At 39.1% G+C, this 25,605-nt stretch overlaps 1 protein-coding gene across 1 annotated transcript in view; it reads right to left on the reverse strand.

Annotated features, from left to right (window-relative positions):
• The window catches only part of furinb (furin (paired basic amino acid cleaving enzyme) b), a 168,986-nt gene that overhangs the window by 22,715 nt on the left and 120,666 nt on the right, over positions 1 to 25,605 (reverse strand). Inside the window, exons 8-10 of the mRNA XM_038300063.1 lie at positions 13,789 to 13,961; positions 5,697 to 5,909; positions 2,941 to 3,041 (exon numbers count right to left, since the gene is read on the reverse strand). Of these exons, the coding sequence (XP_038155991.1) occupies positions 2,941 to 3,041; positions 5,697 to 5,909; positions 13,789 to 13,961 (487 nt within the window). The remainder of the gene's footprint in view (positions 1 to 2,940; positions 3,042 to 5,696; positions 5,910 to 13,788; positions 13,962 to 25,605) is intronic.

The following is a 25,605-nucleotide window of genomic DNA, read 5'->3' on the forward strand; positions in this document are numbered from 1 at the left end:
TGATTATCAAAAGCTTAATTTACTGTGGAAAGAATATCTGCTGGGATTCTGTCTAGGGTTCCCAAAGGCATCTATCAAGTCCCAGCTGTGAACATACACCTCCCATGAAGACTGGGCTGAGCATGATAGTAAAAGATAAAACTAACAATATTATGCCCCTTCATCAGTCGGGCCTACTCAAAGAAAATGTACTGCTCAATCCTTTCCTATTTTCACTGGTTGAAATGCCTGAGTTTAAGTTTAAAGTTCATAGGGAGTGTTGGCCTAGTAGTTAGTGCACTGTGCTTGTGCTCTGAGAAGGTTGCAAGTACCCGGTTTAATCCCTACAGCCTCTACTCTGGGTTCCTGAGCAAAACGCTTAACCCCAAACTGCTCCCTGGGCGCTGCACAGTGGCAGCCCACTGCTCCCCAAGGGGATGGGTTAAATGCAGAGAGTGCATTTTCCCACTGTGAGATGAACAAAGGAATTTACATCAGATTACATATATACTAAGACACTGATCTACAAACTGTGAGCATGTAGAACAACACAGAACAACGGGCCTGCAAAGTTGATCAACTAACAAGGTGCACACAGTTTGCGTCGGTAAATTAGCAAAACAACAGGCCAACAGTTTGAGGGTCTGTCTTTATGCAAAACAAATTTTGCTCCTCATAATGTGCAAAATGATGTGAGGACGGAGTGTAAAAGTAATTCTTCACCTTCCATAATAGGATGAATCATACATGAAAACTGCACATGTAGTTCTTAGCTCTACATTTTGCATGTATAAAACACAGGTGCAAACCCATAGGCAAACAGCTGCAATCAATCTGAAGGTCACTTACGCACAATGACAAAGAGAGTCTAAATTAAAACAGTTCTAAAGAAATTTCCTTTTTGGTGGATTGAAGGAAGATATAATTTCCCATGAGAACCAGGGAGTAGTGTAGTAAAATCGTGATCTTCCGATCACCTGCAGTTGGACTGAACTACATTTCTGTTTCAGAAATGTAGTAAGGCTTAGGGTTAGGTTTGGGTTAATAGTGATGAGGTAATGGATCAAATGGGCTCTATGCACAACTCTACCACTTACTGAACTCAAGCAGCTCTCTTTTTTCCTGTTCTTTTCTATTGGATGATTAATACAGGTGTGCCTGACCTTAGTAACCATGGTCAGACGCACCTGGATTAATCCATTCATCCATTAATGAATGGATTAAAGCTGCCTTAAGTTCAGGAGGTAGTAGAGTTTTGCATAGAGCCCATTGTGCTGAAACGATGTATGACTATGTTAAATATAAGAAACGTTTAACTTTGGTCTTGTACTGTATTCCTGCACCACCGCCATTGTCACCCCAATCCCCCACCTCACCCAATTCATAAGGGACTGATGTCCTGACAAATTTAGAGCCTTGTAACAGATAAATACATAAATAATGTCACAGTAAACACACACATAGATCCCAACAGAAAGGTGCTGCATTGCCTGAATATCAACCCTGTACAACATGCACAAATATGCGGTCTCCCTGGGAAATAAAGTCGGATAAGTTTCTGTCTTTACAATGAATGGGGATAGGGAGAAATGATGTATGCCATAATGCTGTCTTCTCACTCAAAGTTGTTTTGTGTGGCAGCATTACTGCCACCCTCCTCAAAGAAGCTTAGTGCTGGTGAAAGTGATACAGCCCAGACAGATGTGTCATTCAACTAGATGTAAGTAAATGTACTACCACAAAAGTTATGAAAATATTTTTATAAAGATTGGAAAGTTACTTAGTGTTGGTTTAATAAAGTAGACATATCTATGTAGGAATGCCATGGAGTTGCAGCGTGATGGAGTTGCACGCTTCTATAGCGTGAAAGATGTAAGCATGCCACCCATTTGGTGGCATAAGAGTTGTTGCCAAGACCAAATAAAAGACTAATTTGCACACAGCATTTAATTAACCATTTTATAAATGGAATGTGTGTACAGAAATACATATAATACTATCGTTATATTTTTTTTGAGTATTAAAACGGACAAAGTCTTGTAGATTATCTTTTTGACAATAACATGAAATAAATACATCTACAATTACCTGTCCCACTGAACAATCAAATACTTAAGAGAATTTACAGACTGTCAAATAAAATAAAGTGCTCACTGTTAATAAGAGGGCGGGGCTAATGTTGACACTGTTTAAAATCTTTGTCATCTTCTTCCATAGTGAGTTCTGTCATGAATTTATGAATTTATTTCAAATTAAACTAAGGATAAAGAGGCAAATGAGTGATATCATTATATGTTTTTAAATTATTGTTTTAATGGCCTCATTTAATGGGTATATTTAATTTTTCAATGGTACATTTAATTATTTAATGATGCATTAAATAAAAACGTCTCTGCTATTCCCTATTGATGCATAGCTTGAGTATTTTGGGTGTAACAGTGTGTCTGAAGGTGTCTGTTCTGTTTTATTGTATCGTATTTTTCTCTAGTTTTATAATGTGATTTTTATTCTCTTTTAGGATGACTTGTAGCATCTGTTCAGGGACCGCAGATGTAAAATAGCCCTCATGTTAATTCTGGCATACTTACAACAGTGCTGAATAATGTGTGTTGTCCCTTTATTCAGAAAAATCAAATCTATATAGGTGGGTTTAATAATTTAATTAAACATTTAATGGTAAATGTACATTTACTTTAATATATTCATTCACATTATTTATTTTGGTCCTATACTTATTTATTTCAATTTTAAGCCTCTGTATGTTTTTAACCCTGCATGGATTAGATAAACCTATTTGAGGTTAAAATACATAATTAAATGCTAATAATTAAAAGCTATTTCATCAATGAGTGCATGTACACTTCTGACTGACACTGCATGTTAAATAGAAAAAAAGTATTCCAATTAGAAAAGCAGGCAAGTGGCTCAGTTTTCATAGTCATCTGTGTCATTCCAACTCACTTTGCCTCCAGAGCCAGAGCAATGATCCCAGCAGCCAGTGGGGCTGAGGCAGACGTCCCCGTGTGAGAGTCAGTGCATTTCTGCCTCAGGTCTGTGGTCACCTTAAAGAGAATAAGACCAGGAAAAAGTGCACATAAATACTAAAGGAGAGAGACAGAGGTAATATGACACTTCACTATGAATTCACAGCATGAGAAGCTGAGTGTTAGACAGGGGAGGGCAAAAGATAATATGAGTTTTCCCTGCAGCTATCTAAGATGGAAGAAGAATGAGAAGGAGGAGGACAGAATGAATTGGTAGGTTCAGTCTCAGGTTTATGGATGCCTGCCAAGGGGTCACAGGCAGGACAGCAAATGTCAGCCAAATCGGTCAAAGCCAGGTCTGGCGCTGGTGAAGGGTCTTAGTGCTCCATGCACGCTTGTGATCTTCCTGTCTGTCAGTACCAGCTAATGATGCATGTCTGGGTCACGATGAGGACACACTGGTAATGACAAAGAGGCTAGAAGCCAAGGCCGGCTGTGACGGTTACAGAGGCAGGATCTGTTTGCAACTTTTGCCCTGACAGATTGTGGCGCTAATGATCATTTTCAGGTGATGATCTCTCTGTGTCAGAGGTGTAAACAAAAACTGTCGGGTCTGAAGGGGATAAATGTTCCATTTGGAGCTGGACCAAAGATATAGATTTAATAAATATCTGATAAAGGTATTCATTTGGTCCAAATTTAAATAATATGATGTGCACATAATATCATATGATAATATGATATAATATGACTATTAGCTGTATTTTGGGGCCTGCTTTGTGATATTAAGAAATTGTTTTGTTTAGGACTACAAAACTATTGCAGATACATTAATTTCCAGGCTTTTAATATCTGCCCACTCAAAACGATTTTATCATATGATAAAGCGGTTTCCATTTCTGTGTTAAGAAACAAAAGCAATTCCACACCATGACTAATGTTTACAGGCTTAGCTGTCTGCCACCCAAAGAGACTCCTTGCTTGGTCAGTCAGATGGACAGTCTATGTTTGCTTACAAAACAAACAAACTTCATACTATAGTAATATGTATGTCATGGTTATATATATTGCATGCAGTTGAACTATGTTTATAAAAAAGAATGCTTCTAAAGACTGATGAAATTTGTTTAAAGTACAGTAAAGACAAATGCAGACTTCTCGGAATTTATTGGTGTGAAAGATTTTGGAAATCATGTACATTTTTTTCTACTTCACAGTCATGGAAAACTTTCTACTGGTCTATACCTTTAAACCCTACAATGATACATTACAGTTTGCAGTGAAGAGTCACAAACAGGAGAAATGGGAATACATTTGCAAGGCACCATAATGTACATACAGACCTTAACATTCCTGAATAATTTTCACCGGTTCTTTGAAATATACTGTTAATTTTTTTGTATTGTCTTGCTTATGTTTACTTAACGTAACAACAATGTCTTGGCCAGAGCAGATCCACGTGTTTTTCTATAATGTTTGTTTTCCTTTAACAAATATTTACCAGATTTTGATGCAATAAGCAAAGCTCTGCTGAGTGACGGCCATCTTTGACTTTTTCACTTTATTCTCACATTGGCTATACATCTGCAGCAGTCTTTCTGTGGCTGCTTAAGTTAAAAATTTCCAATATAATAATTTTGTAATACTAATGTGCCTAAATTCATAGGTCTATGTGAGCACACTCGACCATAAAACAACATAATTAGGATAATCAGAATTAACCAACCGAAATTTTAAAAATAAAAGTGACATTTTGATGCACAGTTCTTTTAAGAAATACTTTTATATTTAGTATATTTATGTTCATTTGTGACTGAATGGTTATGGAACCTTCTTTCCTTCTAGCAAAAACATATTTAAGTGTGCAGTTGACATATTCTGCCTTAGAATGTGTTTGTTCCTTCTATGTTGTATAATTTCTGACACCAATTTAGACATGTTAGACTATCTGTGAACCTAAATGGTCTTCAATGGTTTAAGTGTTTGCTCTAAGGATTAAAGTCAGTTATTTTCTGATTAATTAGGAGAAAGCATAATTTACACTTTGGTTTTTTCTTTTTTAATAACTCAAGATCTCAGAAAGCTAAAAGGTCATAAAATCCAATTCCTTTACAGTGTAATGTTCATGTTGGATTGCTGTAAAAGCCTCTCCACTGCAACTGCAGCAATCACACCATCAGGTCACAGAGATCATAAAAACCAGTGTTAGACAAAGAGACGTAGCATTAAATCATTTTCAGGACAAACACCAGTCTTCTAATGCTGCAGCTGCAAAACCCAGCCGGTGCTGCTTTAGTTCTTGAAAACAAGATTCATTTTACCCATTTTGATGAGGTGCATTTGTTTGCCTGCAACAGCCCTCTGGTGTATTTTGGATTAAAAAAAAGGCAGATTCATAGTTGTTTCAAGTGATTTTGTGCCCTGGAAGCAAGCCTTTCATCAGCTGACAAGCAGCTTGAAAGAAGCATGTGACATTTTCAGTGTTTGTCCGCTCTCCTTGTTGGATGTTACACATCAGACGTTCCGTTTTCTGACAGTTTTATGCTTTTTACTACATGACAGACAAATGCTTAATGTGAAAATCCACCGGATTATATATATATATTTTATGATGCTTCAACGGCAATATCTGGTAGGCAGATATGGTTAATTTTCTTTATTTAATTTCCTGAAATAAGTAATGTATAAAAAAATGAAGGTAATATCAGTAAGCAGGAGGATGTTTTCACTCACTATCTGTTTCTCCCCTGGATTCCCAGAGCTGTAGGTGGTAGCCAGGGTGGAGGAGCAGGGCTCGCTGTACCACGGCACGTTGCCCGACTCTGTGGTGCTGCTGATGGACAGTGTGTAAATACTGTTGGTGTAGCCGTCACAGTTGCAGCTGTCCTGTTCTCGGCCACCGTTGCCTGAAGCCCAGACGAAGATGGAGCCCAGTCCGCCGCGGCCCTGCAGTAAAAAAAGAAAAAAAAAAACATAACAGAAAATCACCATGGAGCTGAAAGCCAGAAAACAGTAAGGAACTAACAAGGACTTGCTGAAGTGTGGAAAGCTGCTTTTGACAAAGATGTTTGTCTCTTTTCCTGAACGGCATGACATTTTTCATCTTACCTTAGAAAGTCTGAACCACCGGAGGTGCAGAGATGTGTCAAGTAGTAAATCAAATAAAAGAAACAATGGGAATGTAATCACTACACACGGTCAAGCTTAGAATATTGGTGAATAAATCACAGCTTGATATTTAAATGAGAACAACATGAAACTTGGATACACAGGGTTAAGCCCAATATTGTACAAAGCCCTGACAGATTGAATTTTTCTTTTATTCAGGCAAGAACTTTAATGTAGGTTGTATAAATGTGAAAAAAATGTTTTTTATTTTATTTAATTAAAATTACAAACACACAAAAAAACAACTACTTATACCCTCCTTAATAGTCAGTAAAAGGATATTTAAGGAAAATACACTAAAAAAAAAACCCTCTTACGATTCCAGACCAACTTTTCCACATCTCCAGCCATCTTTAGTAATTATCACTAAATCTTCTATGTCAGAAACTCTGATCCAATTTAGCACTCACTTCCAGTGAGACGATACACATTGAAAAGTGTAAAAGTACTTTAAAATAAAATCTGCTAGCAGTATAAAACATTGTGTGCTGAACTGTATGTGTGAGAATTTCATATATGATACATGTGCATTTTCATCAGGAGGCTCTGACTGAGTTATTATTATTAGGATTATACATATTCATCCTAAAAATATCAATAACTCCTATTCCAGATCATGATGCTCTAATTCTCAAATCAAAACATCCATACTTTTGTTTTTAGGCACTTGATGAATGCTAAATGATTGAGATCTGTGGGAACTGTATTTCCTTCTACCTGTATTAGTCCACAGTGTGAACGCAATGTGCTGTTGCTAATCATCTGTCATCCAGAAACAATGGCAGAATGTAAACGGAGCCATGCGTGCAGCTCTTACAGCTTTACAAACAGCCACGGTGTGGTCTGTTATCTTTGTGGAAAAACGGTAAGGACTTGTGACAGCAGAACAAAAACTGTGAAACACCTCAGGTTAAAACAACAACACAGAATAAGAGGCATTTACTGCGAGGAGGTGGACAGAAGAGGAGAGCACAGTCAGATGCTGTAGTTAGAAAAAAACAAAGACAAAATTTGGGCAGTCATTCAGTGCTGAAAACTATATACAAAAGAAATGTCATTTTATGTTTTACACATAAGTGATGTTAACAGTTTTAGGTCAGTATTGCAGATACCAGTCTGTGTTTTATTGTATTGGATTAGAAAGGAAAAAGGCAGTACTAGTCAATCAATACTAGTAACAAGGTCCCAAAGAGAAATCTTATGAACCATTTCTTTAACAAAAATCTATGTAGCAGCACCAGGACTAAATTAATCTATTTGTACTGCGACGTAACTTTGTTACAGATACTCATCCTCGTCTCTTAAAATTAATTCTGAAAATTGTTATACTGGCTTTAACTTATTTTATAACACATATGAAACTGAACTGCTGACAGTTTTGCGCACGCTTAATTCATTTTGGCTCCATTTTGTTTTCTTATATAAAAGCCAGAAGTCTGCTCCCTAACCTTCTGCACCGCTGACCATCTGTATCTCAAAATATTACTGATTGTTGCCAGAGACCAGTTGTTGCAGAGCATCCCTGAGGCCTGAATGGAGTGGTGAGCATCGGGGCATCTCATGTCAGGGCTGCACAGCTCTGAAACAGCCTGGGGGCTGCATAGTGACCTCAGGGTCCCTTTGCTAAAATTAATGCTTATTTTCCAATAGGCTGATTAGTTCTACATGATCTGCTGTCAGATGTGATCGTGAATTTATTCAAACTCATAGTGAAAGTAGATTTCTTGTCATGGAACAAACATTTGCTTCAACTTCCCTCTTGCTTCATAAAACAACAACAACAAAATCAATGGTGAATTTATACTGAAACTTTATATTAGTGAAATCATAGTCCCTCCCAATTTACATAAAAAGCAAAATGAACATGTAACATTATTATCTTTTAAAAACCAGTCCACATTATAATCTAAAACTTAATTTGATTTTATGTGATTGACAGTTAAGAAATGGCAAATATTTGTGAAGTGGAGAGTGGTACAGGGGTCTTTACATTATTTCTAAACAGAAATATGAAAAGATATGCTTATGTTTGCAGCCCCTTCTATTCTGGAACCTCTAAATAAAATCAAGTTAATCTTATTGTGAACCACAAAAACATACAGGCTGGTCAAGTAGAGCTGTTGACAAATAGAACAACCATCGGCCATGATGGTGGTAGCATCATGGTATGGGCATGCTTTTTTTCATCAGGGGCAGTGAAGCTGATCAGGGTGGATGGGAACATAAATGGAGTTAAACATAAGGCCAACTGTAATGAAAAACCAATTGGAAGCTGCAATAGAGGTGAGAACTAACCATAGTTCTCCTTTCAGTAGAAAGGAGAATTCTGATTAAAACCAGAAGTAAAACCGGCTTAGATCAACCAATCTGATAGAATGGCCATAGACAAGTCCAGACTTAGTTTAATTGACAATCTATGGCTGGACTTGACAATATCACCTGGAAACGCTCCATTCATTGAGTTTAAGCTATTTTATAAAGAATGGAAATTTTTTGAACAAATCTGGAAACTCAAAAAGCAAAAGAATAAACACAGTGAAAGGTGATTCTATGAAGTGGGACAAGACATCTGAATATAAATACAAAGTATGTTGTTTTTGGATTCTTATTTTAAAACAACAGACATTTCATTTTCGCAAAGGTGGTGCTTTATTTTAGTCTGTCAAACAATACTAAAACATGTCATTGAAGTTGGAGTTCGAAGCTCATAAAGTCTATAAAGGTGAAGTAGTGTGAAAATTTGTGCGAGGCAGTGTCATAAATTCTATTTGCAAAAACCATCATCAAAAATGAGAAAAAGGGGGTTCATACCAATACATTTAACTGAAATGAAAAGATGCTGCTATGAGTTGATACGCTTGTCTAGTTACCCGAAGATTTACCCTTTTATCAGTGATGCTATGATGTTGTTTTCCTTGGCGCAGTTATTCAGTGAAAATGTTAAGCTCATAAGTCTACAAAGAGACCTTAATTGGACCCGAAGACAGATTTTTAAATGAGCTGGTATAGGCTTTTTTTTTTAATGAGGATTATCCATTTAATTTACTTAATTGATTCCTTTACCCGTGTCTCACAAATGATCGTTCTTTATACGATGGGATAAATGAGGTTTTGCTGAGTGTTGGATGCAGTCTCAATCGAACGGGCTGCTCACACCAGAAACTGTACATAACACTCCTAAACCGTCCGGCTCAATTTATGACCCGGTGCCGCCTTTTGCTGGAGTTTACAGAGACCCGATCAAGAACACTTTAACGGCAGCAGTTATCTCGCTGCAGGGAGAACACACGCTGAACCAGAGGGCTCCTGTTGTTTTCCTGTCAGGTAATTTATCTCCACTAACACGCCATGATATGTGGAGCTCTACACATTTCAGGACGTGAACTATGAGTCATTCGTTGCCACAGAAAATTTGCAGTTTCATTCATTTGCATGGCAATTACCGCTGACTTTGAATCTATGCCCGGCAGCTTTTGTCTGTTTTCTCATATCTCCTTTTTCCTCATCGAACTGATCTGCTAACGTTCTTAGATGTTATAGGCTTGACACATAAGGAATGACGACATTACAATTAGGTAATAGGCCAAAACTCTTTCATATTTAATCCTACTGAAGCCTTTAAAGTCAATGGGCAATTAACAAATTGACCTTCAGTTTGTCCTTTTCCCGACTAACGTCTCTGGCAAATATTCTTTATTATATAGATGGAAAGTCTTAAAGACAGTCTTTGTGCATGTCCTCTCTGACAATAAAAATATTGAATTTTCCTAAAAATAAGGCTTTAAGGCAACCTTTTTACTGGGGAAGTACATTTCTGTCAACAAAAGATACTATCATTGACGTATGAAACATAAAAACCTCTAAGCTTTTTCATTTTTTGTGTGCATTTCCTTTAAACCAATACTGATTTTCTTTCTGCCTGTTTCCTGTAAACTCAGGGCCTGAAATTCAGTGCGGGATAGCGGAAATAATAAATTATCTGATCCATCCCTGTAAATCTGTTTTTTATAAATAATGCAGGAAATTCACTCTTAAAAAAACATCATGGCGATGGTTAGCTACTAATGTGGACGTGTTCAGATTTAGATGAAGAAGAAAATCTCCACTACTCACTGGTGCAGGTCTTCTTCTTTTCTCTTTCTGCTAGCAAACCAGTGGTTATCATATTTAATGTCTTTAAACTTTAACATATTCCAAATATGGATTGCTGGCTAAAAGGCAAAATTATGGTCATAACAACAGAAGAACCAGCTTCTAAAAAAACAATGCAAATCAAATGTGATACTGGTGTTCTGATCAGCATACCCATAGTCAGTACCCGTTTATCCCTTTAGGTTATCCCTTTAGTTTTGTACAAAAAAAAATACACTTTAAACTACCTCAACAGGCATGTAATCCTTTAGTCATGTACAAAAAAACTATTTAATTACTTACTTTTTGATGTTTTTTTTAAGCGTATGGTGATCTGACCTTGAATAGTTTTCGTGTAGATGACCAAAGAGATACACGCCCATTGAGGTAGTTAAATTGTATTTTTCATACAAAACTGAATGGATAGACGGGTCTAGCATATGTGTATTAAATCTGACGTCTTGCACATGTATATTGACTATGGGTATGCTGGTCTGAAGAAGTATGCTGGTTTAATAGAAAGCCGGACCCAGTGATGTTGGGATCGGTCCAGATCCCGCAAATCCTCCAACAGGTGTCAATTTCACTAAGGAGCCGAAAGATGCATTTCAGCCTAACTGGTTTAAGCTACATCCCTGGTGAAATGAGCTGCTCCATTTGTAAAAAGTATGGTTCCGTACCCTTTACCAGCCAAAGCTGTAGAACCCAAACTTTGCGTAGCTGCTACTCTGACGGTGTTACTACCACTGCAGCTGTGAAAAGGAAACGTTTGACAGACTCAGCTAAAAATGTCATGGCCAAAAGCTATCCACGATGCGCAAATGCAGCGTAAAGACAAAATAAAGGGGTTTCTTAAAACTGCTTACTTTTTTTGGCAGAAAATGAAATGGCCAAAGCAAAATTATGCATGTAAGAATATATTAAGCTGCGTAGGTAACCTTACAAGTTTTTATTTTTTAGGTTTTCCATCCTAAAAAAAAACAACCCAAGAGTTAAGTGAGAAAAAGAGATCATGCAAGGGAAAGGGCAAGAGAGCAGCTGAAAAAACAGCTAGAAAAATGAAAGCAGCAGGACGATTTTGGCTGAGAGTTGAATTATTTTCCTTGTCTTTTCCTTTTCCTTTAACAATTCAAGTTGTACTGCTTACCAGAACTAGTTTGTATAATTCAATGCTCAACAACCTTCAAACATGCATTTCCATAATATATTTTTGTGGAGCCCAAATGCAGGAGGAAACAGCTCGAAATACATATTAATAATTGAGCTTCCAACATTTGATGCAGTTTTTCCTGTTGGCAAATAACTTTTCATTTATATGACCTTAAGGATAACACAGAATAAATATCAATAATAATAATTGTCTACTACTTCTGTAAATTATGAAAGAGAGTAGATGTCATCCCAAGAAAGGTGGGTAGCCATTTAAAAATGAATAGGAGCAGAAGGCAATGATCTGTAAATCAATCAGATCACTGCACCACCATGAAACATCTGTGGTTTCCACTAGAGACGTTTATTTCTAATCATTAAAATGTTATATGTGAACCCCCCCATACACCCCCCAACCCCCAGTGCCTCCCAGAGCATGTTTACTACTGAGTTACATCACCTCCCACTTTTAAAATCCCCTCAGTAGTTTGAAAACTAAGAAGTCCAATTGCTGTAAGTCACTGCCTTTAGCCCCTGCTGTCCTCTCCTCCCAGCTGTGAGTAATTGTGTCTATCTTTATGCAAATTCGGAGCTTTACAGTGGTGTTAGGCATTGGTTCTTGGATGTGCTTGGCATCTAAGATGTCTCCATCCCTTAAGCTCATCTTTGGAAAATAGTTCTGACCATAAAGTTCAGTCCAAAATGGCAGCTGGCCATCTTCCCTTCTAGTAAGTCACAGCCTGTCAATCAATAGGGGCGATGATTAATATGAGTGGCTAGCTTACATAGCTCTAGCTTGTACTCATAACTCGTTTTCTCTGTTCTGTGTAGTATTAGGGCCTTATGCTACAATAATACCTCATGTAAGCCTTAATTGCTTCTTGCTTATGATTTGTTTAAGCAGTTCAGAGAAGTGACAGGCATTATTGCTCTTCAAAGCAAGGGCCACAATTAAAACATGGTATAAACTCACTACCCCTTTCATTTTACTTTGATCTTCTAAAAGCTCCAACTGCTTCTGCGTGTATATTTAGATAAATTAAGCTATTCTATAAGTTCTAACTTAGCTGTAGTAATTCCATTAAACCTTTAATGCAGCCACTGCATATTTCAAAATAAAGCTTTGTCTTTGTGATTTATATCTTTCTAAACACACATTTTAGGATGCTATAGGCATGTTCAATAAATCCAGATAAATTAGTTTACAGACAGATAAGCGACTCAGATTAAATTGCTATATTGTTTTCTTTAAAAAAACAACAAACTGTTGTCGCCACCTGGTTTTCTATAATCTCTCCAATATATACCCATAAAAATGTTGGACATGCCTACATCAGTTGTTTGCTTTTTTATTTTTAAAAGCGCTTTTTTTTATTTTTAAAAAGCATTTTTGCTTTAAGAAATGAAAGACTCGGTTAATAAAGACAAATCCGGCATTAAGAGGAGTAATGTGCATCATTTATGTATAAAAGCATTGTGTTGAATAAATGCGGATATTTCTCATAAACACTGTTTAGTCCTAAAAAAAAACATTTCATTCAGTTTTCTCTTTACTACCTATTCAGAGTATAAACAATAAAAAATGAAATACCATGCTTTTATCTCACACACATTTTCTCTACTGTGTGGGAAACCTGTATGAATGCATAAGCACTAGCTTTCTATCAGCCTTTTCATGATATCACCTTTAACTATTTTCCACCTGGGTTGTAATATCCAGTTTTGGAGCATTTCAGCTGCTTGGCAGTCGGAGAACCTTCCCTCTCGAATACCCGTTGTATTATAAGCTAATACGATTCAGTGTGCAGCAGCTTTTAATGGCGGTTAAGCTAGCTCTGCATCCAAACAGTTGGAAAACATGATTGTTAGGATTCTGTCTCTTTTTATGGTGGAGCTTTTATCAGCATTTGTGGATGCAGCAAATATCTCTGTTAAAATACTTTTTTTTTGTTCAAAAGTGTCCATTAGATCATGCAGCGATTTCATCTACAAAACTGTGTCAGAATCTGATGCAATGCTGTGCAACAGCCTGAAGACTGGAATCAATTCTCTGAATCTTTTATTGTAGGATAATTATATGACAGCCCTTACTAATTTATCTTTCAGATATTTTTACTCAACTTAAAAAAATCAAACTCTTCAAACATTTGAAAAGGTTAATTGTGCTCCAGGTTTATTCCAAATCATGTTACTTACCGATTTGTTACATAACTTCTTTATTTTTAGATGATTTACCAGGTGCTTTTTCTAAATCTGTAACACCCACTTAGTTTCTAACTTTTCAGCTTATTGTGAAATATGTTGCTGTTATTATATCTGAAATTCCAACATTTTTAGAAAGAGAGTTGTATACTTTTTAATTAATGTTCTAACCTACCTTGGTTATTCCATGAAGGAAAGCCTCCTTGGCAAGTTTGGCAGGGCCATCCAGCGACTTCCCATCATCCTCTGGGCCCCAGCTGGCACTATAAATGTGGATGTGCTGAGGGTTAAGGCTCAGGGAGTGAGCCTCCACCACGTCGGTCACCTGCCCGTCCAACATACGAACACCTATCAGATAAACAGAAAATGTGCTGTAGGTGAGGTTGTTACAGAAGAGAAGCCGTGAATAAATAGTAACAGATTGACAGTAAACATTTGCAGACAAGGTGAAAGCTCAGCCATGAGTAATATGATCAGTGTGAGTCCAAAAAGTAAGAGCCAACTTGGTTGGGTTTAGATCTGTGAGGTCAGAGGCTCAGAAAAAAATGACTTAAGAAAATGTAATCTTTTTCCAATCAGTAAATGTGTAACACCTGATGTATTGAGAAAAGAAAGGTCAAACTGTAATAACCGCAAAATCAACTCTTTTTTTTATTATAGATAAACTACATAAACTGTCTTTGACATGATGTTTTAATGTTACTATGCATTTCCAAGAGAATTTTTACTCACAACAGTGTAAGTGTTGCCCTACATGGTGGAATGGGGACTATAGCTGTTGAATATCGGTGGTACAGGCTTTCATCATCATAGTACAGGCTTTCTGATATAAATAAAACTCACTCAGACACATGCCTCTGTTGTGAGTCATCCTGTCTTCCACCAATGCCTCAGCAGCAGTGGCTTTGGGGATCTCTGAGTCACACTTTTGAAGCAAGTGGCTCCAGCCCACTGTGCTCCACAACCCCCCAACCTCCAGTGTCTAGGTTAAAAATTCTCCAGCACAAAAGATCCCAAATTACGTAACTACCAGTATATCTGGACTCACTCTGCTTGTTTCGATAAGGCTACGCTAAACTGGCAGCTAATTTCACTTGTCCCAACCACAACCTGATTTAACCCCCACACTTAGCCCCACCCTGAGGATCTCTTGGCACCGACCACTTTGGTGGCATTTTTCTAAATTGATCTGTTGGTGGGCTTATGTTTTCACATGGGGTGAGTTACACACTGAAGTTAGCCAGTGTAGCAACATTAATTCTGTATAATAAAAAAATGGTAAAAAAATAAATAAAAATGATTGAGAAATTAAAAGTGCTAATAACAGTTATACTGTAACGGTTTGCTTTAAGATGCAGCAAAGCCAGGAAATGTGGCCTAACAGTCAGCATTCTGAGCCACATTTTTGAAAGGGACCTAGTTCCGCCAAGCCTTCATCCCAGTAGCGTTCTCTAACTCCTAACTTACAATGCAACTTTGATCTGTTCATCTGCAAACTGAGCATTTATAATCCCTGTCCGCCAGACTGCAGTCTGTTTACAGAAGTCACATCACATCAACAGGAAAATAATTCTCAAAACAATTCACTAAAGAGGGACTAGATTTACATTAAGACTTCAATTCATCAAATAATTAAACTAATTAATATTAAAAAGTTTTAAAATATATTTGTATATATGCGTTGATATCAGCAATTCCAGACACATTAGAGCATTTACTGGGCTGTATAGATTAATTTAGGTAACCAAAGCTCAATGGTTAAACAATAAATGCTCCAACAAATATAATAAGCAACAAATATACAGTAGCTTCTCTAGTCACTTATTGTAGAATATAACATATAAATGACAAGTGAAGCAGGTTAATCCTTTTAAAATGACCAATGCTCCTTGGGCCTTGCAACGCAGTGTAAATTCAAAATTACACATTTTTTTGCCTGAAAATAAATGGGGGCGCATTAGTAGACTTAAAGATTGCTGTGATCAATCTGCCAGCAGCTTTATTAGCAAATTTGACACTTGAACAGCAGCAACTACTGTATACATCATATACTGTAAAATAAAAAAAAGTTCTCGTCATTATAACTAAAAGAATAAAAATAGCCTTGCCATCACTAGTGTTAGGACTATCAAGGCCATGTACCAACAGCAGCGGGCCCCTATGCTCATCCCTTCCCATCGCAGAAGCATTGATGATTGTTGACTCATATTTTGTGGTGTTGTTCATTCCTAACTGATCTATGTGCTCTCATGTTAGTCAAGCTGGCTCTGGTTCTGCACCACAGGTGCGTCCCTAGAACCTGTGGCTACTTTATCTTGCAATTTGATTGGTAAGATTACCAACTGTGTCATCAGAGCTACTGGAGAAGAATTTTCTACAAGCTACAAGAAAGACTGAATACAATGAACCACTTTATTTACAGACCCTGACAACACCTGACAGTGAGTCAAAAGAAAAAGAGGCAAAAAAAAAAACTTTGGGCACACATGTACAAGGACGGCACAACTTAGCATCTGGCTGCTTCATTCATTACCAGAACAGGATCACGACAGAGGAGCCTGGTGAGTGTGTTGCAGAACTGGTAGCAGATAACCCAGAGGTTGGCAATAAAACCTGAATGCTGATCACAGCTAATCACTTATAGTCACCTTGCAAGAATTGAGATGGATGTTTAAGCATCACCAGCCTCATCATGAGGAACCGAGAGCACAGAGACTTTCATGAGATACAGCTAAATTTAAAAGCTCTGACTATGATAGAAAACAGTAGGACCCCTCTCTGTGAGCCTCTGGCTGAATCTGTATCAAGATGTGAAAAATATCTGATGGTGAAAACCAAAGCATTTAAAGTAGGTATATTTTAGAGGTTCCTTTAGATCACTGCATCATTCACGTAGCAACTCTAAATGTGCAAAAAGTTTGACTTTATAAACTGGGAAAATACACCACTGGTGCAAATACCAAGAGACATAGAGGTGGGTGTGCCTCTTCCAGATTTTCTGTGCTGATTCTAAACAGCTTTGGGTTGTTTTATGGTGTAGTATAACAAGAAATTAACCAGAGCAACCAATCTTTGAAGTTCTGTTAAACAATTAACTCTTGTATTCTTCTTAACTATATGTGTTACATTAAAGTGGTCATAGAATGATCATATAGGATATTTGGTGCTGGTTCTTAAGGTCTCTGAATAGGGTGTGTAACATTGGGTTGAAAATGGCATATTTGCTGTTCTTTGAGCCCTAATGCAAGCCTGGTTAAGAGCCCCAGAATGAAACGACAGGTTTTCTTCCTTTTATGGTATGCTCAAGACTATTTAGATGAGCTGTGCGCTGATTGGTTGGTTTACAATGAGCGAAGCTGCTGAGCAAAGACGCATCATAGCAACAAGCACTCACTCACTGAAACATCAAGATTGTTGATATGGTAGGGAGACCAGGCGTCCACTTTTTCCCGGACATGTCCTTCTGTTCATACCTAAATAAATGTCCGGGGTGAATTTCAAAATCGTCGGGGATTTTGGTCGACTACAGTGCTGCAGAACAAGGGAGCCAGCGGGGGACGGAGCGACGGAACCCGACCCGGTGACGGTAGCCTTGAAAACAGCGGCCCCGTGCTTCCCCCCACCTGCCTTACCATGCGTTACCCCAGAAGGCAGGGGGAAAGAACGGGGGGAAGCACGGTATGGCAGGTGGGGGGAAGCATACCTCCACCGGGTTCCGGAGCTGATGGCTTTTTTCGAATGCCAGGTCCGGTCCAGTCAACGACCCAGCAGCCCAAAAAAACAAAACAAAAAGTGTCGTACTTTTCGGAAACCCAAGTCTGGTAACCATAGCATTGCTAATAACAGCTTAGCAACAAAATATTACTTATAGTTTGCGCTTGTGATGGCCTTACGGTCAGAACAGCCCCTCATTTCAGTAAAAGAAGTTTAGCAAATCCTGCTTTGAGCCGTCAAAGATTTTGAAAGGTGTCTTTGGTAAAATGCTTAGAGCAAATGAACAGCTGAGCATCAAACTTTGCAGGGATCTTCTGATAGACAAAAATAATCCATGCCTGTCAAGTCTTTCGGATCCTTGGGAAAACTGTGAAAAATGTCCCCTTTCTCCGTGCAGCCTGGAACACTGCATTAACACCCGTGGTTCTGGCTCATTTTCAATAGAGAAACTGCCTGCTTTGTAATTCTTGTAGAAGTAAACCAAACTGTAGGCTATACAGCTAACCTGGTGTCTTACATTTACCTGTATTCTTGTTCTCGGGCCAGCGAACCAGTGGGCTGGTCTGTATGTCAATTTCGGGGCGTGACAAAAGTACAGGCCAGAACCTAATAAGGCAACATCCCCAAATTGATGTCAATTTGGGGCTTTGTTTGAATTCGCCCATTTTATGGTGGAAGTTTAGAATTGTGAGATTTGCAGAGAAAGGAGGTGTCGGTGGGGTTTGAACTTCTCTGTACGTCAATTTCACCCACTGAACTATCGTTATTCATCCATGACAACGGATTGAGTTTTATAATAAAAAAAAAAATACCAGTATATATTTTATGTATTAAGTATTAGTACTAGGGCTGCAACTAACGATTATTTTAAAAATCGATGAATCGGCCGATTATTTTTTCGATTAATCGATGAATCGGACAAAAAAATTTTTTTATATTAACCTCTTTATTCCAAAATAAACATTTTAGACAGAACAAACAAGCACACAAGTACAGGTTCCTCATTAACTGTACTGGTGCAATATGAAAAATAAATGTTTGTGTTAAAACTACGCAAACTTACATGAGAAATGTAGCTGTACATCCACAAAATATAGGGTACTTTGTTTCATAAAGTGCAAAAAAAGACTTTTTTTTTAAAGCCCCTAAGGGGTTCAAACAATAGGCCCCCCCATTTCAACAAATGAGGTTTTTATAGACTAGAAGAGTTCTGCCTTTTAAGACAGGAAAGTATAGCAGTTAAAGTTGCTACTTGAGAAAATACTGAACCATAGAGATAAAAATAGCCCTGTGATTCAAATTATAAATTGTATTTGGAATAAAAATGAGAGAACTAGGGGTGGTAAAAACACATCCTCCAAAGACAGATATTTACATGGGAATGTGGCAGATAATTAATTGACATATTACTGATCTTGCTGGATTTTATTCTGCTTTACTTCCATAAATTGCAGGATCTTCTTTACTTTATCTTTGCCAGAAGATTTAAACTTTAAAAGCCTTGCCCTCATAATTTGCAAGTTAATTTCTTTATAAAGAAAATATAAACGCTGCTTAAGCTAATTCAAATGAAATTAAAAGTAAAATAAGTAGCCAACCATATCACTGTCTGTAACCTACTAACACGGTAAGGAAAGCATCAGATGAGCTAACTGAGAAACTAACGTTACGTTTCCCCTCTTTAAAACAAAACAAACATGGTGGTTCCGTGCCATGTTAATTTGTTTTGACAAAAGTTGCATGTTACGACTTTTTTCACTTTACAAAGCGCAGGCTATTTTAATTATTGTGATCAATTTGCGCCGTCAATCCCGGTGCATGCGCGCTTCATTTGCAGTCTGGACGCTGAGGGTAAACATCCTGCTGGCTCTGACTGCAGCGCTGCCTGCGGGAGCGGGGGGAGGCGCCCCACGGCAGAGTAGGAATGATACATGCTCTCAGGTAAGAGTCTCCAAAAGCCGCCAGTGACACCGTAAAAAGTCGCCAGATTTGTCGCTAGTCGCTTTTTTGAAAAATAGTCGCTGGAGGGGTCTGAAAAGTCGCTGAGTTGGCAACACTGCACCTGCAGCGCTGACTCGCTCTGCCGTATTTTTTCTTCTTCCCCCGCTTCAGTCAAGTGGATGTGATGACGGCGGATGACGCATTAATCGCGCGACACAACTAATCGATGATGAAATTCGTTGCCAACGCTTTTAAAAGTCGATTTTTATCGATTTTATCGATTTGTTGTTGCAGCCCTAATTAGTACCGTAATTAAAATCTACAGGAAGGAAGATGAGTGTCTAATAAAGGTCAAGGATGATGATCTATGTTATATTTTTCAATCGGGAAAAAAGATTTGCAATGATTATTTTTTCGGCTTACTTTGTATCTGTGTCTTGTTTGACAGTTGTTAAATCATGAAAACCATTTAATGAAAAAAAATGAAGTAATCTTATGTGCATTTCTATAATAGGGATTTAGTCACATGCTTTTAACCATTATATTCTGGGATTGGTGTGTTTAATATCTATATTACTAATATTTGCTATTTTACGTTTTATTAGAACCCATCTAAAAAAACAAAATTGAAGGCCCTTTCTTTGACCCCCCCATGATTTCTGGTGCCGCCGCTGTCGAGTACTAATGCATCCATCACTTTAGCAAAAAATTCTGAAAGCTTCCACAACTTTGGCTGCTGCCTCAGTGAACACCAACATTCATATTTCCAGTGCTACTCGTGTCTCATCCATCTCGGCATCAAATATTTCTTTGCACTTTTTCACACTTGACTTTTCCTGTTTCTTTTCGCACCTCCACACTTGGACTCTGACTCACATGGCTTCAATGTTTATCCTATAGACATTATACATGTCAATGGCTCTTCCTCATATTGCATGCTTTCACAATATCATGCCTCTGGTCATGTGGTCTGGTTATGATAAATACACAAGTTGTTTACTGAGATGAAGAGCATAATAAAGTGTAAAACAGAAATAAAATATAATAAGCCAACGGAGCATGAAAAAAAAAAAATCAGAAGACCTTTGAATGCATTGAGTGTTCTAGTGGTGTAGAAATCCTTCATGCATGATAAAAGCCTTTTAAAGCGATTTTTATAAGATGAAGAAGATCACAATTATTATAGTAAGTAAGTTTTTTTTTCCTGGTCAAGCTCAAACACATTTGCACTTTTAAAATATGCTCCAAATATGATTTACGTAACAAATTATTGCTGTTTTAGTGTAATTAAGTGTTAAGTGTAATTTTAGTCTGTAAAGTCCTGCAATTCTTAAAGGATTTTTGGTTTTGTTTCATTAATTAGAATTTTTCATGTTTTTATTGACATCTTAGAAACTAGGATTTAGGTTTGGACTCATATTATGATAATTACAAAAAATTATGTTGTCAAGTATTAATGTGGTTTCTTGTGCAATTCCCCACTTGAAAAGGATAGTCCTCTACATTCCAACTGGATTTCACTCAATGAACAGCCATTTGATAGTCATTTCATTATTTATTTATTTATTGAAAATTGGCAGTAGGCAGTGGGCAGGTGAAAAACCTCAAAAAGAGAAGGTAACACAAAACAATTAGTCATTTAAGATAATACAAAATTGTATCCATCATTAATTTAAGCATTTTAGCCCTTTTTAAATAAAATATTTCCCACCATGTTCTAAAATAAACAAACATATATTTTTTAAATACATCAACAATTTAAAGTAACTTATTTTTTATTTATTTCTTAGCCAAATTAAGTTGATCAATTTTAGCCAAATGAATTAAATCTTAAATTTTAGCCAATAAATTAAACAGTATATTTTTTTAGCTCATTTGAATATTTTAGCAAACTATAGTTTTTAACTTCTACATTTTCAAAAGTTTTTAATGTTATCCTATACAAATTAAGAAAACAAAATGTACTTCTACAAACAAATGCAACTTTTAAACCATCTTTTCTTTAAATCAATTTGTTAACATACCAACATAAACATTTCCACAAATAATAATAATCAACAGCAGTCCAACCACAGTCTGTATTAACCTTAATAAAGTTCTTTGATTTGAAAGTGCAGCCAGAGAATCAAGGGCATTAAGAGTCTTACCGGTTGTCTTTCAGAGTTTTTGTAGAAGGACTTGTTTGCACAGTCACAATGGAGCTGAATTTTGGCTGTCTCCAAACATGAGCTGCTTACATTTCTGCCATGCAGCAGTTCTTGGTCCTTTTCTTTAGAGGTCCCTGGCACGCCCAAATTGCTGGGAGATTAGTTCCACCTGGTGCCTCCCTGCTGATGGGAGGGGAGGAGGGGCTACCCGGCAGCTTGACAGAACACCTCCCACTCGATTTCTCCACGGAAACGATGGAGAGATCGCAGCATCAGCAACTGCAAACTGACGGTCAAGACCTTCTCCAGTCGGAGGCTTGTTCCTCAACTGGCAGCAGAACAACTAGGCGTCGGACATCTCTATGCAGGACTGTGGTTTGGGCAGTTTCTTTCAGGACTCTTGATGGTTGGCTCAACGTGGGTCCTGTTGCAGAAAGATTGGAGCTTTGAACTACTTTAACGTGTACATCCCGAACAATGCCTTTAGCATCAGGGTTGACACTCACGACCCGTCCCAACTTGAATTGACCTCTTACTGCATTTTGGTCACATAACCAAACAATATCTCCGACTGAGACATTTCGACTTGAGGTGTGCCATTTGCTTCTCACGAATAAGTTTGGGCCGGCGAGCTGGCTCCAAGACCTCCAGAACTTGTTGACTTGGTGTTGCATTTCTCTGAGTCTTTTGTAAGGGTAGCTTGCGAAGTCAAACGTTCTGATGTCACCACTTGAAGAGGCACGACCCAGGAGAAGTGTGTTGGGTGACACATACTGAACACAGTCCTCACAGCTCTGCACCCGAGCATCTATTGGCCGTTCATTGGCGAGGTTTGCAGCAAGCTGCAGAGTTGTCTGAAGCTCGCTGTAGCTGAGGCCTGTGTTGTTACCCAGGCTCTTGAGTGCCTTCTTGACGATGCGGACAGCAGCCTCAGCAGCCCCATTGCGATGAGGGGAGTCAGCTGGATGAATTGTCCAATCCCACTCGGTACCTTTCTGAGCAGACATCTCCTCTATTGCAGCTTTATCTTGAGAATCCAGGAACTGGTACAACTCTTTGAGGACAGGTTTGGCGCCGATAAAGTTTGTCCCTGGATCGGACCAGATCTTCCTTGGGTGCCCTCTAATTGCAGTAAATCGTTGATATGCCATTAAGAAGCTTTCTGTGGACATTGTGTTGACCAGGTCCACGTGAATTGCTCTGCTGGCCATACAGCTGAAAACGACACCCCACACCTTCATTGAGACTCGTTTCTTTATGTCATCTTTGACAAGGTAAGGTCCAAATAGATCAACTGTGGTGAACTCAAATGGAGCTGCTGGGCTGCTTCTTTCAGGAGGCAGGTCACCCATTACTTGTTGGCATCTCTTTGCCTTGGACTTTTTGCAGAAAAGGCAGTGTTCCACTACTTTCTGGGCAATTCTCCGTCCTTGGATGACCCAAGCTTTCTTTCTCATTTTTAGCAGGGTAGCAGCCACACCTTCATGACCCTCATTGTGTGCCTCTTGTGCCAACAAAGTGGAGACCCATGCATTGGAGGGTAGGAGGGGAACTGCCATGCCATCTTCCTTGAAGCCATGAATTCTCCCACCACAGACTAGTAATCCTGTCTCTGGCTCTCTGTACACAACCAAACGGTCTGTTGTGGTAGCTGGGAAGGTCATTCCCGCTTGAGCAGCAAGGAAGATGTCTCTGAGTGCATCCTGACGTTCTATGGCAGTGATGACTCCTTCAGTTGGAACCGCCTCCCACTTTAGGGTTGTCACGGACTTGCTTGCTGGTAAAAAAATTTTAGCAGCTCTCCAGACAATGGCAACGGTCTTGACTAGGCTTTTTAGGCTACTGAAGCGTCTTCCATCCAGTAAGTTTTGGACAGCTGTACCAGCGGGAGGTCTTCGCTCAGGACTTTGTCTATTTCTTTTTACTTGGGCTCTGGTGAGTGCTGCAACGAACGACTTCTTTTGCATTTTGCTAATGCTTTCTCGAGCAGCTTCAGACACATCCCTTGCTGACATAACTGGCCACTCTTTCTCGGGGAGGCAGAGAAACTTTGGCCCTTGCTGCCACTCTGAATTGACATCAAGGTCTGTTGGCCCAGCTCCTCGAGTGATGATGTCAGCTATGTTGTATGATCCAGGGATCCACCACCAGTCCTCTAGCCTTGTGTTACTTTGAATCTCTCCGATCCTATTAGCGAAGAAAGTCTGAAACCCGTAGCTCTCACGCTGGATAGCTCCAAGAACTGTCTGACTGTCCAATAAATGGAACCACTGCTTGATTTTGATCTGGCTGTGTTGTTCAAAGTACTTCTTCAGGCGGCTTGCAAAGACAGCACCACAAAGCTCTGCTTTGACTGCGCCCCCCTTGTGGTCTAGGGGCGTTAGCTTTGCTTTTGACTCCACTAGTCGAACTATTGTTTGTTCTTGACAGTTCCATCGTAGGTAGAGGACAGCACCGTAAGAGCTTTCACTACCATCTGAAAAGGTGACTGCGATTGGATCTGATGCTGCATCTGGTGGAGTGAGGGCTCTTGGAAACTTGACTTTACTTAACTGGACAAACTCCTCAAAAAGATAAACTGCATCTCTGCGGAGCTCATCAGACAAGGCAAGGTCCCATGTATCTTTGACAATATTGCACTTTGGTTTTGCCTCTTGGAATGCTCTTCGGACCAAGATGGCCCCTTTTTGTTTTGCTGGTGTGGTCAGGCCTATTGGGTCGTACAAACCAGCAACTTGACTTAGCAAATCACGTCTTGTCAGATGATTTGGTGTCCTAGCTCGAACTTCTTCCAGCAACAGATCTTGGCCAAGCCTCATTTTCTTTTTTCGTCTGGAGAAGTTGACTCTCACCATGACATGCAACTTGTCCTCATCCACAATGTAGCCGAGACCAAGTGCCTTGTTATCTTCTTCAGTTGATTTGGCAGGACAACAATGTTTGGTGAGGCCTCTTCTTTCTGTCCTTTACTTTGCCCAGAAAAGACCCATGGCTTTAAAGCGAACCCTCCTGCCGCTAGGATCAGCTCCACGTTATTGGTGATGACCTCAAGTCTTTTCACGGCAGTTGTGGGATGTCAAGATGTCGTCGACATAACTGTGTTCATGTAGTACCTGGCGCTCGTCCTTTAGGTGACTGAACTGAGGCAGGTTCGCTGTCTCTCTCATGGCGAGTTGTGCTATGCACCCTGCTGGCTTGTCACCAATATTCACTCTTGTAATTGCGTACTGTTCAAGCTCCTCATCCTCCGAATCACGCCACAAGAATCGGTGGAGATGGACTTCTTTTTCCTCAAGCCAGACAGAATTGTACATTTTCCTGATGTCTCCTAAGGCAGCAAAGGAGCCTTGGCGAAATTTGAGGAGGACAGCCCGGATTGGATTGAGGACGTCTGGACCTTTCATCAGGAGATCGTTTAGACTCTGGCCTTGGTATTTTTGACTGCTGTTCCAGACGAGTCTCACTGGAGTTGTAACTGAGTGGGGGTTAGGGGCAATGAGATGACTTATGTACCAAACAGGTCCCTTCCAGGTAAGTAGATCCTCCTCAGTCAACTTTTTTGCAGCCCGGCGGTCAACCATCTCGTGCACTTGAGCACTATAGGCCTTTTTCCATTGTGGGTTTTTTGCTAGTTGTCTCTCAGTTCTGAGAAAGGTTGCCTCCACTGCTTTTATATTGTTTGGCAATGTCGATGGATCTATGAGCCATGGGTATCTTGCATGCCAGTGAGTGCTATTACTGTGTTTGTCTGCACCAGCATATGTCAGGACACTCTTCACCACCTCTAACTCTCTTTCTTCAGCCAAGGTCATTTCTTTGCCTCCGGGCTGGCAATTGCCGCAGCGGCAGCCTCCACATCTTGGGGTGCAGGCAGCGCCGATGCTATCCCACCTCCACCACTCAAGAAACTCGCGAGCGGCGGCCACGGAGCACGAATGCTTGACAGCAGGTAAGACACAGACATGTTCTTTATACATCACCGCAGCTGTTCTCATGGACCTGGCAAAGTGCGTTCTGGACTGGTGTGCTGTGATGGTGGCCCTTTCAAACAGACCAGGGTGTGTCCCGGCAACTGTTTTTCCCAATGGTCCATCCCATAATACAAGATCTCCAACAGTACGTATCTTCTGTGGGACAAGCCGCCCTTCCTTGTGGCTTATTAAAAGCTGTATTTCCTTCGGCCTCTCCAG

This window comes from Cyprinodon tularosa, unplaced genomic scaffold, assembly GCF_016077235.1.
Source record: "Cyprinodon tularosa strain WSP-4 unplaced genomic scaffold, ASM1607723v1 ctg44, whole genome shotgun sequence".
Classification (NCBI taxonomy): Eukaryota; Metazoa; Chordata; class Actinopteri; order Cyprinodontiformes; family Cyprinodontidae; genus Cyprinodon; species Cyprinodon tularosa.